Consider the following 17,935-nt stretch of genomic DNA (forward strand, 5'->3'; position numbering starts at 1 on the left):
GTGGATATCAAAATGGCATTTTGAGCCCCGTTTCATCACCTTTCTCCCCTTGTTCCCTAATACAAATCTCATAGACGTGCATCTAGGCCGGGGGTGTAACCTCTCCTGGTACCTGGGCTCCCCTATTGGTACCCAAGTTTGCCCGTCACCTGCTGCCTCTTGCCTGCAGTCAGCAGCCCCAGGCAAGCGTGAGGCCCCCAAGTGAGTACGAGGCAGCGATTCCTGAGAGTCAGAGAAAGCGGGAAGGGGACGTGACACTGACCTCGTAGATAAAGTACACTTTGGCCCCCACGTATATTCCCATGCGCACGACAGCTCGGACAGCAGCATTCATACCTGCAAAGAAATAGGGACAGTAGTTACTGAGGAGGCTGGGGAGAATCTAGTGATGCCATTTAATTAGCTGTGATGGTGGGAAAACCGTGTAACCTCTCGGACGGCCCCTATGAAAAGTGGTCACAACACAAACCTCCAGGATTAGTGCAGGGAGAAGAGAAAAAAGTACAAGGCAGGGGCCAGCATGTTGTGGCCTAGTCCACAGATGAACAGAGCCTGGAGCACTGTTGGTTTAGAACATCGCTGTAAACACACTCAGAATACGAGCGACCTCAATTTGGTGTGAATTCGTAGGTTGATTCCATCCAATTGCAAAACAACACACAGGAGAGATGTTTGTTTATAGGTAGCCAATTTCAAAGAAAATAGGCCTGAAAAGGCCATTGGTCTGGGGAGGAGATGAAAAATTATTACCAGCTACTAGTGTAAAAGAAAGTAATTTAGTCAGTGGCCTTAAATATAAATCATGCAATTTTATTAAAAGAAAGATCCAATTAAACCAGTATACTATAAATAATACCTAATCAAGATAAATCTAGGCCATTTTCCACACTTCCCCAGAGGGCCTTGAAGGAAGTTAAAAGTGCAATGTATCCTTGTATAAAACAGCCACACCCCATTTTGCTTTCCACTGAAGCCCCATTTTGGGGCAGCCAACTGTGCGATGGACCATAAGTCTAGACCTACATGAACAGGTCAGGATTTCACATCTGTAAAACCCTGTATCATCGTATCATCAGGAGAGCAGTAAGAAGGGAGGATCATTCCTCTCATTAGGGATGCAGCCCAGAGCCTCAGAATATGCAGCACCTGGGCATCCAGCCTAACTGCTCCTGGGCCAATAGTTCCAATCTGCCTCCTTCGTAAATTTAAATTTTGGGAACAAACTTCAGGACTAAAGGTGTTGGAGAACATGGACCATACAGTAAGTGGTACTTCTGGTAAGTAAATAAACAAACGAAGGCACCTTGGGTCCCAGGGAATATACTCCACAGACAAGGAGATTAAATTTGTATGTATTTGGATGGTAAACCTGCTCAGAGGATGGCTACAAATTTACAAATTACATTGAGCCAGTTTGGAAATCTGGAATGAGATCGTTGCCTCTGAAAGGTGACAATTTTGCAAGGCTACAGTGTTCACAGAGCCGGAAAAGCTGGAAATAAATCCATGTTAAATGTATATCTAACATCTACGCACAGGTAGACATTATGTATTTGGTAGTCTCACCACTTCACGTTCAAACCTAGTTTATTACACGAAGGATTTTAATGACCTACTGATTCATTGCTGGCTGTCTCTCATAACCTCAAACTCAGCATTTCAAGATGCAATAAATCATTTCACCTGCGTCATCTTCTCCTCCGTTTCCTGTATTCTCTCACTCAGATTAGCAAAACTTTTCACTCTCGCACAAGCTGGATACTCCTGATACCCTCCACAGCTCCTTGCCCATAAAACTGACATATTTCGCTCCCCAAACTTCCCCTGAATCCACCATCTCCCTCTAACATTATTCACGTTATGGCCAGAATGAGTAAAGCAGCTTTTCCTCTTTTGTTATGATACAAGTAATTTATAAATATATTCTTCTTATTAAAAAAATTACATATGTCGGAAAAGGCAAAGCTGTGCAGTCAGTAAAAAAAAAAGTCGGTGGTCGTTGGGGGTTGGGGGGATGAACAGGTGGGGCACAGAGGATTTTTAGTGCAGTGAAACTGCTCTGTATGACGTTATAATAATGGATATAATAATGGATACACCTCGTTATACATTTGTCCAAACCCATAGAACGGGCAACACCAAGAGTGAACCCTAAAATATCAACTATGGACTCTGGGTGAGGATGATGTGTCCATGTAGGGTCATCAGTTATAACAAATGCACCATCTGGTGGGGATGTTGATGGGGTGGGGGTGGGTCTGCATGGGCGGGGGCAGAAGATACAGGGGAATCTCTGGAACTTCGCCTCAGTTTTGCTCTAAAATCTAAAACTCTGAAAAACACGGTTAAAAAAACAAACACAGATGAGGCCGTGTCTTGCTTTCCCATGCCCGCCCCTTTGGAGCGCAGTGCATACACCCTGTAGACACACTCCCCTTGTGCTAGCTGTAATCTCACACACTTTTTTGAGATGTTTTCTATGGTAGCATCAGCATTCTCTTTCTCAAACTCAAAAACGCCCAGGTTCCTCCCTGGATTCCCCAGGGCCTGTGCTCATAACACCAAGCTCTTCAGGTGAGATCTCCAGCCCCCCGGGCTCTTCCTACCTGCTCAGTCCCACCTGGATGCCCCATCTACACGTCAGGACTGCAGCTCCCCCAGAACTGCCACCACGTCCCGGAGGGGCCCTCGCTCAACCTCCAGGAGGGACGGGGCTCCTGCACCTCCAGGAAGGCTTCCCCACCGGCCTTTCGTCAACGGCCTTCACTACACCCACCTGGGCGACACACCTGCATCTCATGCAGGCAGCCTCAGCTCTCAGGCCTGAACCGAACGGATAAACGAGCTCCTCTCGGCCCCTTCCCACAGACCCCGCGATTCTAGGACTTTATTCTGTGGCCCCGGAATCGAGAGACTGACCACCAAACGCTGGAGCCCTACCAACCCTCCATCACCAGGACGCAAGCGCACGGGTTAACGCCGGCTCCCTGGCCCCCGCCCTCCCCCACGTGCTTCTGAAGACCTCATTTCTGGCGGGTGGGGGATGGGGACGCTTTCATAAAGGCATGAATAAAGAGGAGTTGGGGGATTTTAGAAAGTGCAAGTGGAGAAAAAATGGCAGAAGGAACGACAAGTGGGACACTATCCAGAGGTGACCCCAGGGGTCCCCGTGTGGAAGAAAAACATGCCCAGGGTGACCCCTGCCTGAAAGTTCTGACCACCTTCACAGCAGGCCTGGGGCCTGAACTCCTCCCCTGCCCCATGGGGTTGAGCTGGACTCACCTGGGAAAGCGGCCCGTCCCCTCGGGGCTGGTCCCCCCTCAGCCCGCAGCAGGCCTGGGGTGGGGGTGGGGGTGGGGGGGGTCCCAGGTCAGGGAGGGTCCTGACCACCGTACTTCTCCCAAGTTCCCCGGAGAGGAGGCTCCGCGCTTCTGAGCCTCACCGCCAATCCCCCAAGGCTTTTATACCAGGGTCGTTAAGGTAACTTGGCTACACCTGCTGCCTTTCCCGTGCAGCCCGGAGCTGGCCGCCTTCTGATTGGGGCCTGAGAGGAGCTGTGGTAACAGCTCAGTGGTAACCAGGGTAACCAGGGCTGAGTGCTCTGAGCACCTGAGCTGATGCTCCCAGAAAGCCTGCGGGGCCTGGGTCCTCCTGAGAGATGAGGAAGTCGGGCTCTAAGTGGATAAATTAACAGCCGAGGGAACAAAACTTGTAAAAGGCAAAGCTGGAGTGTAAACCCTACCCTTCCTTTTATTTTAACTTAAAAGCCGTTATAATTCCCTCTAGTAGGAAGGAAACTTGGAGAAAACAATGCCCATGGGGCCCCAGTTCTTGCGTAATTGTTTGGGGAGGGGCCGGCTCTCCACTTGAATTTGGGAAGGACAGGACAGAGCTGCTATCTGGTGCTGGGCCCACAGGTGGGTGCCTTCAGGGAAGGGCCCAGGGGACAGAAGCCAAGGACACAGGAAAGGCCAATTTTCACCGACAGCCTCTTTGACACACGCAACTGGGATTCAGACATATGATTTGGGGTCTGAGGGCCTTGTGGGTGAGCAGTGCCGATTTTCTGGTTCTGTTGGATGCTGTCCTGTCCTGGACTGTCCACAGAGAGCACAGGGCACTCCAGCTGCTGTTTTCAATAAACGTTCAGACATAGTTGACTTCCTTCCTTTTGTTTTTGGTTTTGTTTTGGCAGCCAGGCTCTGGAGTTCAAACAACTTCCATAATTGTTTCCATGGGAAACCATCATCCTGCCACCAAGAAAGAATCTTAGTATTTGGAAAGTATCCTCTTCATCACTTGCAAAAATTAAAACCCTCGTCCTCAGGGAATGTGCAGACTTGCTATGGGAACCAAAAATAAACAAATCTTGAAAGAACCAAGGAGCAGCTAAGTGGAAAATGTGAGAAAATTACTTTAGGTGCGCTAGAAAGAAGAGACTTATTGTTTTCTTGATGTGACATATTCTCAAATAGGTTCTTACTAAAGCATCATGCACGTAAGATAGTCATTAAGATAACTTCTTCCTTGAGGTCAGGGAGGCTGTGGACCCAAAGGTTTCCTGAGATTCTGTTCTGGTAACGTTTATTTATTTAAATTTATTTATTTATTTATTTTTGGCTGTGTTGGGTCTTCATTGCTGCACGCGGGCTTTCCCTAGTTGCAGTGAGCGGGGCCTACTCTTCATTGCAGTGCACGGGCTTCTCATTGCAGTGGCTTCTCTTGTTGTGGAGCATGGGCTTCAGTAGTTGTGGCAGGCGGGCTCAGTAGTTGTGGCTCACAGGCTGTAGAGTGCAGGCTTAGTAGTTGTGGCACACGGGCTTAGTTGTTCCGCGGCATGTGGGATCTTCCTGGACCAGGGCTCAAACCTGTGTCCCCTGCACTGGCAGGCGGATTCTTTTTTTTTTAACATCTTTATTGGAGTATAATTGCTTTACATTGTTGTGTTAGTTTCTGCTGTATAACAAAGTGAATCAGCTATATGCATATGTATATCCCCATATCCCCTCACTCTTGCGTCTCCCTCCCACCCTCCTTATCCCACCCCTCTAGGTGGTCGCAAAGCACTGAGCTGATCTCCCTGTGCTATGCAGCTGCTTCCCACTAGCTATCTATTCTACATTTGGTAGTATATATATGTCCATGCTACTCTCTCACTTCGTCTCAGCTTACCCTTACCCCTCCCTGTGTCCTCAAGTCCATGCTCTATGTCTGTGTCTTTATTCCTGTCCTCGCAGGCGGATTCTTAATCACTGCGCCACCAGGGAAGTCCCTCTGATAAAATTTAAACTCCAAGTAATTTGTTAAAAACAAGGACTGTGTTGATTCCAATAAAATAACTGGGGCTTTGTTTTACTTCCTATGTGGTCTGAAGAGTCTAATAAACGTCCTTACTTAGCCCTTTATGACCGTGTGGAGCTGTTTCCCCTGCATATTTCTCAGTGCCCATAACCACTCCCTGACTAATTTCAATATTTAAATTCCCTTTTGAAAAATAAGATCTGGTGCTTAATCCTCTTACTGGTTTCTCCCTGGCTATATGGAGTTTTCACCTTTGTACCAAAGCGAGGATGTTAGCATAGGTCAGAAAACAAACTTAAAGCGTACCTTATCTTGCTCTTGCTACTGACGTTCTCCATAAAGCTTCCTTGTTTAATAATTCAGGTGTGGGAGGGGAAAAAACGCCCTCAGGAGAAAGTGTCGGGATGCTGGATCCCCTGTGAGTCAGTTACCAACCGGGGATTTCTCATCATCCTGCAGTGTCCAAATCACCGAGTCTTGTCTTAGATGTCAGTGACATAAATCTCTGAGCGGGTTCAATCATTCATTTATTCATCCGTCCGTCCATCCAGGACACACGGATGGGGTGTCTTTTCTCTGCTGGCACTGCCGGGCGATGCAGTGACAAAGAGGGGAAGGTCGTGGCCCTGGTGGGGCTTGTTGCAGCCGGTAAACAACACACAACACACACACACATTTCACCCAGAGGTGGAGGAGAAAGAAGGAAAGCAGAGCAGGGCTGGGGGTTGCCATGGAGGTGTGCAGAGGGGCAACAGCCGCCTTGAGACGTGCCATTTGGGACAGAATGGAAGACGGTGATGGAGGCTGGCCAAGTGGCCATCTGGACGTCTGGGAAGGAGGACCACAGCAGGCCCAGGGCCACTGCAGGCACCAGACCACTGCCAGAGGTCCCCTGCATGGCCCCTGACTGTGACATGAACACACAGGAGGGACCGTCTGAACCTGAGCGCCTCACACACCCCTCCCTCTAGACCCCCATCCACTGGGATCCCCACCGACCACACCAACACGCACTGGGGCAGACGCACGCTGGATTTCAAAGGCTCAAGATGGAAAAAAGAATGTGAAACAGCTTATTAATCACCTTTGTATTGACAATGGGTTGAAACATTGGACTGAATAAAACAGAGGCTTAAATTAATTTCACCTGTTGCTGTTACATTTCCAAACGTGGTGACTAGTTTAAAATTACACAATCACACGTAAGCCTCATCTCTGCCATTTCCCTCCATCTTGAACCTGCTTTTAACCCCCAACAACGCATGTCTACCTTTCCACACCTACCAGCGCGAAGCGATGCACATTCCATCCGGGATCCTAATGCAGCTCATTCCCTGTGACGATTTTCCACTGGTTTTCCCACTATTCACTGGTATGAACATTGTGTCAAGAATGTCCTTCTGCCAGCCTGCCTGTCCCCACCTGGGCTCCTGGCTCGGCCTTTCTTCCTGCTGCGTGGACCAGCTCCAGCCTGAGGCTCCACTGACACAGCCCACCCCCAGCTCACCCTCCACGGCCCAGTCCGGCTCCTCAGGACACTGGGGCCCCCTCCACAGCCCTCCCCTCCTCTCTCCACAAAGCCGCCCTCATCAGAAGCAGCTGGCACCCAGGTGGCTTCCAGGTCACACGAGGTAAATCCAAAGTCCTCCCCGTGGCCCCCCCTGGCCCCGGCCCCGCCCCCCACACTGGCCCAGCCGCTCTCTCCCAGCCCTGCCTGCTCCTGGCTATTTCCTGCTGGTCATTCCTTCCCCCTCCCATGGCAGGTGGGCGGGCCGTCCGTGGGAGAAGGGGCTCCACCGTCAGCCTAAGGCAGGCCGAGGAGGCCGTCACTCATCTGGGGGACGATTTAACGAGAGAGAAAACAAAGCCTGAGAATATTCGACCAGAGCTGAAAAAATAAGGAGGGATGGCAGCTCGAGGTCCCCCTGGCCAGCCTTCAACACTTGTAATCAAAAGAACCCTGGCCCGACCACTTGCTCACACCCTTACACAAGAGGCCTCCATTCACTGATCACCCCGTCAGAATCCTCACCATAAAACCATCAGAGGAAACATCAGATGGTCTGAACCGCCACCTGGACCCAGGACTCCAGCGAGGTCCTCGGCCGACCGCAGGGACCCGTCGCTGCGGGTGTCAGGCCTTCCCTGGACCCACAGAACTAGAATCTACATCTGAGCCAGATCCTCAGGCAGCTGTCTGCATCCAGGATAAAGAAGGAAGCTGAGGGCCCTCGGGGGCAGCAGGGCCTCCCTGGGCCTGAGTAGTGCTGCCTTTTCCCTCCAGCAGGTCCTGCTTGAGACTCAAGGTTGTCTTAGGGGCAGGGGAAGGGGGGGAAGGGGAAGGGGAGAAAACAAGACGGGGGAGAAGACAGGGATTGTGTGATTCCACTTCGTGTTGCAAACCAACAATCGCAGGCCCTGTCCCACCAGGACTGGAGAGCAGAGCCAGACCCTGTAAGGAAGTCCCTTCATGCTCAGGATGCCACTCGGCCACACACTATGCTGCCTCTTGTCCTGACAGCACAACGTCTGTGATTCCCAACACCCTAAGCGTGCGGTGGTGAAGACATGTGGAAGAGAGGGTGGGAGGAAACTGGGGCCCCGGAAGATGCTTTCTCACAAATAAAATACACCACCATACAGAGCTCGCTGCAAAGAATAACTCGAAAAGGTGACTCTGCTCTTTTCTTAACATAAAGCCATCTGTTCTTTACGCAAAGACACCTTCCAACATGATTGCAGTCACGGCGGGTATACATCTGTGCCCTTATGTCTGCCTGTAACATGTCACTACCCTATCCCCATATTTCTACTGTAACTGCTCCTGGCACCCCATCAGATCCGTGTTCACATAGCCCCAATTCTCCCGGATAAAAGGTTTGAGTCCTGTATCAAAGCTTTCAGTTTTCTGGAACCGAGGGGGAAAACATGCTTTTTTGGAAAGATGACAAAATATCTAGTTTCTAAAGGTCATCTAATGTGTCACACAAAGCTATTTGCACTCCTAGAAAAGGGTGCAATTGCATGGATTTTCCACGGTACCCATGGGGTGAACACTAACATTCTAGTGCACGGCCTCCTGGACCCAATAATTTTTGCTAAATTAATGATTACATTGTCAGTGGGAAAGTTCCCATTACAGAATGTAAGCGCTCAGAGCCAGGGCAGGAAGGGCCCCAGAGCTGTGTGAGGTGAGATGCCCACTGTTCTCATCTTACTGGGCTCTCAGGCCCTCAAAGTTTTGGGTGGGCATGGAAGGAACCCACCCAAGCAGGGCCCAGATGCTGTGTTCAAGAAACACGTGTTCAGGGGAGAACCAACCAGCACCCAGCTCTGGTTGACTAGTACTTCACATTTCTGAGGATGGTTTTTAAGTTCTTATCTTGAGACATTAGTTGTTCCCAGATACAGCTCTGCAGATAAAAGAGTGCTTTTGTGTGGGAGTTCCCTGGTGGCCTAGTGGTTAGGATTCCAGGCTTTCACTGCCCTGGCCCGGGTTCAATCCCTGCTCGGGGAACTGAGATCCTGCAAGCCACTCGGCAGAGCCAAAAAAAAAAAAAAAAAAAAAGAGTGCTTTTGATTAGTGAAGGTTTAATTCATTAAAATGACTTCATGAGAGAGCTTCCCTGGTGGCACAGTGGTTAAAAACCCACCTGCCAATGCAGGGGACACGGGTTCGAGCCCTGGTCCGGGAAGATCCCACATGCCGCGGAACAACAAAGCCCGAGCGCCACAACCATTGAAGCCCATGCGCTTAGAGCCTGTGCTCCACAACAAGAGAAGCCACTGCAATGAGAAGCCCGCGCACCGTAACGAAGAGTAGCCCCCGCTCGCTGCAACTAGAGAAAGCCCACGCACAGCAACAAAGACCCAATTCAACCAAAAGTAAATAATAAGTTAATTAATTTTTATAAAGCATATTAAAAAAAAAAGACTTCATGAGAAAAGACAGCCAGAACATCTAGTCGCCCACCATTTCGCAGAAGGAAGTGGTCCACACTCGGTGAGATCCCAGGAGGGAGACATTCAGCAAACATCTGGGTACCTGCCGAGTGCCCCGTACTGTTCTGAGGCACACCCTGGTGAATGGACATATGTCCTGGGCCACCCCTTCTCACTGCAGCCCATAGCCTGGCCAGTTCATCTCAAAGCTCACTTGCTCGTGCGTGAAGCAGATGAGCCACTGTGTGGAAGCATTAGTGCCTACTGCTAAGCAAATGTTCACTCGATGTTAGTCACTCTTTTTTTTTTAAATTTTATTGGAGTATAGTTGATTTACAATGTTGTGTTAGTTTCAGGTGTACAGAAAAGTGTATCAGTTATACATATACATATATCCATTCTTTTTCAGATTCTTTTTCCCATCTAGGTTATTACAGAGTATTGAGTAGAGTTCCCTGTGCTATACAGCAGGTTCCTGTTGGTTCTCTATTTTATATATAGTAGTGTGTTAATCCCAAACTCCTAATTTATCCCTCCCCCCGCCTCCACGTTTCCCCTTTGGTCACCATAAGTTTGTTTTCTAAATCTGAGTCTGTTTCTGTGTTGCAAATAAGTTCATTTATGTCATTTTTTTAAAAAAAATTAATTCCACATATGAGTGATATCATATGATATTTATCTTTTTCTGTCTGACTGTACTTAGTATGATACTCTCTAGGTCCATCCATGTTGCTGCAAATGGCATTATTTCATTCTTTTCTATGGCTAATTCTTCCTATTAGTGGAAAGGCTTATACAGACTCCATCTATATGAGCTTTCTGCAAACAATGTCTTCATGCTTACTTTGCCACAGGCCAAACAGGACTCAGCTTTCCTGTTCAGTCTACCCTCTGGGTCCATTTCTGTGCATTCTCAGCAACACCAGGCCCTCTAGAAGCCCTCAATTTGTGTCTAAGGCAATGAGTCATTTTTGGCGTATGACATAGTGTTGCTTGGGGGTGGATACCTAGTCATGGTAAGTCTGTCCAGTGACCTGGAACTTATTTTTAGTTAAAGTGAAAATCAATTTAAACTTGCAGACATTCCTTGTGACAATGGAAGCAACCCAAAGAATGAAAAAAACAATAATTAGTCTTAGAAATAGTCTTCCTATTAAGGCCAGGGCTGGGGGATTCAGGAATATAGCTGGGGGATTTTCATTTTGTTCAATAATCATATTATACAAATTCCACTGGAAAACAAGCATTTCATCACTTTGGTATCAGGTGTTACATCAATTTAGCCACCCCAATGCTCTTACTGTACAAACGCGTTTTCTGTTATCAAAGCTGTGTAAAAATCTGTATAATCTATGTAATATCTTCCATTTCTTTTGACTAGTAAGTAGGGTAGCTATTGTCTCATGTTTAAATATCTATCTGAAATTTTAGGTTCATTATTTGTTTTAGATGATTATAATTTACCTCTTCATTAACTTAGTGAAGAAATCATTAAGGCATTTTATACCAATTAAATAGTTTATGTATTTTTAGTATGAGGAATTTCACACAGTGGTCCTGTTTTCCAATGTAATTTGTAAAGCACAATCTTAAATTCCACTTGAGTTTTTAAAAAATTTTAAGGTTTTTGTCTCTAATTTGATAAAAAAAAATATTTGATTTGGGGCAAATTATTTAAATACTTCTTGATTTTTTAATCTGAAAAATGGAAAGAAAATGCCACCCGCCTTACCAAATAAAATTCTGGTGTTACGAAAAAAAATCATCTGCATAATTTTGAGCAAACCAGGCTTTGCTCCTCTGAGTATTAATTAGTTGTTACAACTGTAAAAGCAGGGCTTACTGAAAAGTGTTTGGGGTTGAGACCTCACAGAATTTCATTTAAATCCTACCATGGGCCACCTATGAGCCTGCCACCTTAACGAGATTACTTCTCTCCCCTTGAGCCTCTCTTGTCACCTCTGAAATGAAGATGTGTGTGTCTTGGAGCCAGGTAATCAGGCCTGGAGATAAGAACCATAAAGCTCCTAGAACATCAAGTGAGCTCAATAACTAGAAGCTATAGTCATCTCAACATGAAATTTTACCATAATTTCACATCTGATTAGAAAACTATCCTGAAATTAAGACTTGTGATTATTCTCCTTGGTCTTTATTAGCTGTGAGCAAAACTCTCTTATCCCAGGGAAAATCAAGCACTGATACCATTTAGAGTCAAGATAAGACGGTAAAAGGATATGGATATAAATGACAGCATCTCTAGGAATAACCTCCTCCAAGGGGCTGTAAGTCTGCTGCTGCCTGCTGAGACCGGCCCCTGGGTGCACATCTTAAGGTGAACTTTCTTGGAAAGAAATGCATTCAACTGTTCAGTCAGGTCTCAGGTAGGATCAAAAGAGGAGGTGGCTCTTGGCATGAAGTCCAAGAAGAAATGGAGACTACAGCCTCAGCTCTGCCTGAGGGAAAATGCCCAGATGCCCAGCCATGGTCAGCTCTCCAGGGACGGCCCAGATGTGTCAGTTCAGAGCATCAGGCGATCTCCCATTAAGCTGACAATACACTGACCAAGCCACGTTCTCATATAATTTTGATTCTCAAAGTATCTTTTCCACTGACAAGAAGAGGTGTGGACTTACTGACCTCTATTATTCATAACTGCTCACAAGCTGCAGAGATAAGTAGCAGGTAAGTATCAGTAGCAGAAAAAATGCTGGTTCTGTCTATTGCATCATTACCTCAGTTGCCTTTGCACCGGCTACCAGGTAGTTGAGAAGACTTTTGGACAGGAACTCAAAAGAGTGACCTATATTTTTTTCAACAGACAGAGCACCTTAATTCTAAAACGACCTTGAAACTCTGACCTTGAAGCCTGGAGGGTTAAGAGACCAGTTCCTCTTCCTGTGCCAACAATTTATTCTCTTTCCAAGACCGGGGTAAGAGTCACTCAAGATGCTTCCTAATTTGGGCTAGCCCACTTCTCCAGAGGCACGTGCTTTTGAAGCCCTTTGACGGGGAAGCCTCTCTCAGCCCCACCCGACCCCGCCAGACCCCATCTGGCACATCATTTAAGTAACTTGGGCGATGTCATCTATTTCACTCTGCCACTTCCCCAACCCCAGCCTTGTTTATATCACATTTTCTCTCTTCAATGTTTATACCAGGGGCCACACTTTACTAGAATACCAAATTAGACCAGCCCTGCCTCGCGCTGACGCAAAGGCAGGCTTGTGGGGCTTCGACAGTGACTGATGTCGCGAGCGCCACCTTCAGTAGGACAGGGAGGGGCTTCCAAGGGACCCACGTGCCGGGGACCCCCATGCTTCCTGCCCACCGCAGGCGGGGTGCCCAGGGTCGAGGGCGCGGGGCGCACGGGCGGTGACTGGCCAGGCATCACGTACGCGCCCGCGGCGGGCGGGGCTGCAGCCTCAGCGCCCCACCTGCCGCACCCCCCCAGGCCCCGCCCGGCTCAAGGGCGAAGGGAAGGTCACGGGCAGGGTGGGCGGCAGGCGAGGGCGCCGGGCCCAACACTTAAGCATCCCTGCACCGTGTGTGGTGAAAATGAGGCATCAGGGCCTTTCAACTCATCCGGAACGGGAGGAAGAAGGTAAAATAAAAACCAAAACCTAGCTCGAGAGGCGTCTCCGGCCTGCGATCCTCAGGCTCCAGGGACGCAGCCGCCTGAGCACAGCCCTGCTACTTTCTAGCGGTTGAGTCGCCCCACCCAGGTATTCACCGGGATCAGAAAACCCCTGCGTCCCCATGTGCGCCCAGCGCTAGGTACCCGGGGCACGTTCTGTGTCACCCTCGCTTTACATTGAAATATTCTCTCCGTGTGTCCGTGGGCACCGAGCCTGGGTCCCCTTCTCCCCGAAATCAGCTTCCACGCTTGGGGGTGGGGGGCGGTTGCTGGAGTCCGCGCTTGCGGGGCTGGTGACGCCCCGGAGTCCCCGCTTCCTGTTCCTTCCCATCCAGGGGAGGCTGGCGGGGAGGGCCCAGTGACCCGTTTCAGCTTTCAGTTTGGTGACGAGCCGGAAGGGGACAAGAGATTAGAGCGGAGGAGAACCGTTTTTAAAATTTCCCAGCGGAAACGCGAGGTGGTGCCGGGCCGCCGGGCAACCCCGGGCAGGGACCCCCGTGCGTCCCCCGCCGCGTCCCGCCGGACAGCAGCGGGGACGCCGCCCGCGCCGCGCGGGGGTCGCGAGGCTGCCGACGCGTCGCAGGGACCCAGCGGATTTTTCCAAGATATTGGGGGTAGGGAGTGGGTGACGGAGATGGGGAGGGAGCCGCGGCATCGGAAGTGGCCGCGCTGTAGCCAAGCTTTGGAGGGGCGTCCGGCTTCATCCTACGACTCGGAAGAGAAATGACCACCGAGCGCGGTCCAGGCGACCCCGTAGCCAGTCGCAATTTAAAAAATAAACATGAAGGTGGAAAATTGACCTTCCTGGTAAGGGATCCTACTGCCATAGCCCTCCCCCCCCCCCCCCCCCCACCGACTCCGCAGTAACTCCTTCTGAGGCTGCACGGCCCGCACCCGCTCCCGCCACAAGAAGGTACCCCCGAGGTTCCTGGGCGCGGGGCTTCTCCCCCACCCTTCTCTTATCCCCGGTACCCGCTCTCCTCCTCTCCTCTTTGCTTCCCCCATCTCTTCTCCCTGGAGCCTCATCCTTTCTCTCTGGTCCCTGCTCCCCATCCTTTCTCCCCGGTACCCCCATCCTTTCTCCCGGTTACCCCCACATCCCTTCTCCCAAGTCCCCTCCCTTCGCCTCCGGCCCGGGACCCGGGGAGGCGGTGGCGCACCTTGGGCATCCCCGCCGCTGGTCAGCACGCCTATGGCTTTGCCGGCCCCGGAGAGTTGCTCCAGGAACTTTCGGAAGGAGCCCTTGGGGTTCGGGGAGACGTCGTGGTCGCCCATGGCGAGCAAGCCGGAGATCGCGCTCGGGAGGGTGCTCAGCAGGCACTGCGCCCCTCCCGCGCCACCGCCACCGCCACTGGAACCGCCGACCCCGCCCGCGCGGCGCGCGCCAATGGGCGGCCAAGGGCGGGCTCAGGGGCGCGGGTAGGCGGGGCAGGCGGGACCGGGGGCGCCAGCTTTCAGGGAGCCGCGCGGGCCAGGGAGCTTGGCCTGGAGGGAGCACCACTTGGGGGGGGTTGCATCGCAGGTGGGAGGAGCGTTACGAGCCGGAAGCACCTCAGAGGGAAGGAGAAGCACCGCAGGTGGGTGGGGAAATCACCGCAGGTGGGCGGAGCATCCCTGGTGGGGGAGGGGAAAGCACCCTAGGAGGGTGTGCAGCGAAGGTGGGAGGAGCATCGAGACGGGGAAGCACGGCAGGCAGGGGGAAAGCACAGCAGCTGGGTGGTAGCATCTTTGGGGAGCGCAGCAGGTTGGGGGAGTAGGGGGAAGGCGGGGCGCTACAGGTGGGCTGGATCACCGTAGTTGTGGGAGCGTGGCAGCATCAAGCGCGGGGAGCGCAGTAAACGGGGGCGGGGAGGTTGTGCGGAGCGCCGCAGGTGGGAGCGCCGGGCCCGCGGCAGTTGGGGGGACCGAACCGTCGCAGGCGCACGCACGTTCCCGCAAGATTCCTTCTGGGGGCGGCGTTCGGAGCCGCGGGCACCCCAGCTTTTCCTCAGGCCTGAGGTGAGGGAGGAAGGACACACCAGCGGATCCTCCAGTCGGTGGGCGAACGTGGGCGTCGCTGGCTGGCGACGACGAAGCGCCGGTTCCGTCCCCAGAGAGGCTCTGGCCGCATGAGGAGGAGAAGGAACGTGGTCGTAGAGGACGCGCGGGGACCCTGGCGACACCTGGCGCCAGGCCGGGTGCTGAGAATGGAAGGGGCGGGAGAAGGGCAGGAAAGTTCTGGCGGGGCGATAAGACCCGAGTGCTTGCGAAGGAAACCGCGGTGTCCTGTGTCGCCTGCCAGATGCTCGCAGCTCCGCTGGGAGCTCCGGGACTGAGGCGCTCACGTCCAGTCCGTTGGGTGATGGATGAACAAGAAGCCGACTCTTCCGGGAGCTTAATCTAGGCTGGTTTCCAGCCGCGGATGTGCGGACGGATCCTTCGGGCGCAGTCTTGCGGCGCACACAGCGCTGAGCTTGGGGTAGGGTCATCCCCAGGAAAGAGTTTCATAAGCAGCCGCATCAGCAGTTCCTGGTGGGGACGGCACAGTATCCCCTACTACCTGCGCGACGGATGTGCGTAAGGTGGATACAGAGGGAAAATAGGTTAAGTCAAGGCTGTCCCGTCCACCCGGAGCAGCCTGTGGTCGGCTAACAGCTGTTTACTGCGGGCCACCCTGGGCAGAGGAAGGGGAGGGGGTGCGCGCACTTAAGCCGGGCTCTTTCTTGCCTTATCCTCCTGTTCATCCCGCTGAGCATCAAAAATGTATTGCAATAGATGAACAAATACCTGTTGTGGACAAGGCCAGAGATCTGATCTCTGCCCTGGGCCGGAGGTAATGGAGCAACTTCTAAACACCCGTGGTCATCTGAATCGCCTGGCCTGGTTTTTCCCTCTCCACCAGAACCACGGAAGTCCAGTTTCTGGGAGTGCTGCCAGAAAAGGTGTATTTTTAACAAGTTCCAACGCATTCTGATGACTGCAGAACCTGAGAGCACCTGTTCTAACGGGTTGAGCCTGAGCGAGTGATGCTGAGAAGATACTGGGCATCTTGAAGGTGTCCCCAGGGTGCCCTTCACTCTCCCGGTGCAGGAGAGTGGCGCCAGGCTGTGCAGCTCCGCCCAGAGGTGTCCCCGGCCCAGGATTTGTGCTGTAGAATCATCCATCCCGTTCTAGGGCATTCTACACTTTCCAAAGTTGGTGCACATTGAATTTTATTTTAGCCAAAAGGCCTTTATCTTCTTATAAAATTGATATTTTTGTAATTTAGAGGATTGGCCATTTGTCATCGAGTTGTCTGTCATATGGAAAACAATAGATACAAACTAAGAGTCCAAATAATGGGTTAAGTAAATTTTGATACAAATATATGAGTAGTTTTCTATTGCTGGTATGGTTATGAAGATAAATATCCATTTACATGGAAGTATATTCAGGATATATTAATAAATGAAGAAGCAGGGTCAGAAATACCTTGAACCTGTGTGTGTGTGTGTGCGCGCGTGTGCGCATAAATTAAGATGTAAATAAATTTAGATATTTTAATTTCCTTTCTTCTTATTATTATAGGTATTGTCTTTTTCTCCAATGAACAAGTATTGTTTTTGGAATAAAATATTATACTTCATTAAAAACAATAAAATTTAGAGTTGTCAGACCGCCAAGGTTATGTCTGTTTTGCGAAAGCTGAGGCGGCATTGTGGTTCAGACAGGTAATTCCTTATTCTTTCCAGTTAGGCCCATGAGCTCTGACCCATCGCTCAGTCTATCAGGGTGTAAAATACAGATGGCTGCAGCAGCTATGGAAAGACGTGGCCATCTCTCCCTTCTTTTTCTTTTGCAGTACATGTATTTTAGTAGTTCTTCAACTGGTGGTGGGGTTGTTTGTTTGTTTTAACTTTGGCCTTAGAAGAGGCTTCTCTGATACAAGAGGGAGAATTGCAAGGCATGTGGAGGGTACAGCTTACCTCCAGCAGGACATGCCACGTGCCTTAGTTCTCCATTGCTGCCTAAAAAATTACCCCGAGCTTTTGTGGCTTATATGAGCACCCATTTACATCACAGGAATATCGTCCCAGGGCTTTGCTGGACGCTCTGCTCCTTGTCTCAGAAGCTGCAACAAGGTATCCGCCAGGGTCCAAAGTCTCATCTGATCCCTCATCTTGGCAGTTTCCTTCCGTCCCAAGCCCTGAGCTGACTTTGAGCTAATCTACAACCACAGCTCCATAACCATCTTCCCTTTTCCTGGTGCCTCATCTTCGCTGTCCTTCTTCCCTAGACTTTACAAAGCCCAAGAACAAATGCAACCACTTGCTAAACAAGGAAATGCCGCCTTCAACTCCCCCCACCCGCCAGTTGTCTTTCAGTGTCTTTGTCCAAACTGAGAAATAATTCTGCTTTATATCTAGCAGCTACACTTTAAATTATATATTAAAAAGTTGGATGCCCTCCAAGACCTTGACGCAGAATCATGTTGTCCTGAACCAATTAAAGTCAATATTTAAACACTTTCCAAAAAAAATGGAAAGAAAGCCCGTCTCATTATTTCTGCAAAGTAGGTGGCCATTAAAAGTTTTAACCCCTCCAGGAAATGTCATCGGTGATGTGCACTGGACCCTCTCACAGCACAACTATTTCCTTCTCCTGTATTGGTGAAAGTTGATTAATGGAGACTTCCTCAAAATTCCAACACTTCTCTCGTAACAGGAGAGCACAGGTGCTGATAAGGCAGAAGAAACTGACCTGTTCTTTCAGAGGAACTTCCATAATTGTGGTTATTTCAGAAAACAGAGGATAGGAGAGAGGACTGTCTGTTGAAAAATGAGTTATACAGGAATTTCCCAGTTAGGAAAGGAAATTATGATGATTTTAGCAGTGTGCCATGTGATGGTTAATTTTATGTGTCAACTAGGCTGGATCACAGGTGCCCAGATAGCTGGCAAAACCCTGTCTCTGGATGGGATGGTGAGGATGTTTCCAATGACATTAACATTTGAATCAGTGAATTGAGTGAAGCAGATCCCCTCCCTGACATGGAGGTGTGAGGCTCAGCCAGCCTGCTGAGGGCCTGAGGAAGGG

The 17,935-nt window shown here is 50.3% G+C and overlaps 1 protein-coding gene across 1 annotated transcript in view; it reads right to left on the bottom strand.

The window, feature by feature from the left end:
• The window catches only part of PFKP (phosphofructokinase, platelet), a 109,805-nt gene extending 95,500 nt beyond the window's left edge, over positions 1 to 14,305 (bottom strand). The window contains exons 1-2 of the mRNA XM_027089350.1: positions 14,041 to 14,305; positions 263 to 336 (exon numbers count right to left, since the gene is read on the bottom strand). Of these exons, the coding sequence (XP_026945151.1) occupies positions 263 to 336; positions 14,041 to 14,155 (189 nt within the window). The 5' untranslated portion in view covers positions 14,156 to 14,305. The remainder of the gene's footprint in view (positions 1 to 262; positions 337 to 14,040) is intronic.
• Between the last annotated feature and the right edge of the window lie 3,630 nt (positions 14,306 to 17,935).

This window comes from Aethalodelphis obliquidens, unplaced genomic scaffold (genome assembly GCF_003676395.1).
Source record: "Aethalodelphis obliquidens isolate GAN/ISIS:26980383/991018 unplaced genomic scaffold, ASM367639v1 scaffold65, whole genome shotgun sequence".
Lineage (NCBI taxonomy): Eukaryota > Metazoa > Chordata > Mammalia > Artiodactyla > Delphinidae > Aethalodelphis > Aethalodelphis obliquidens.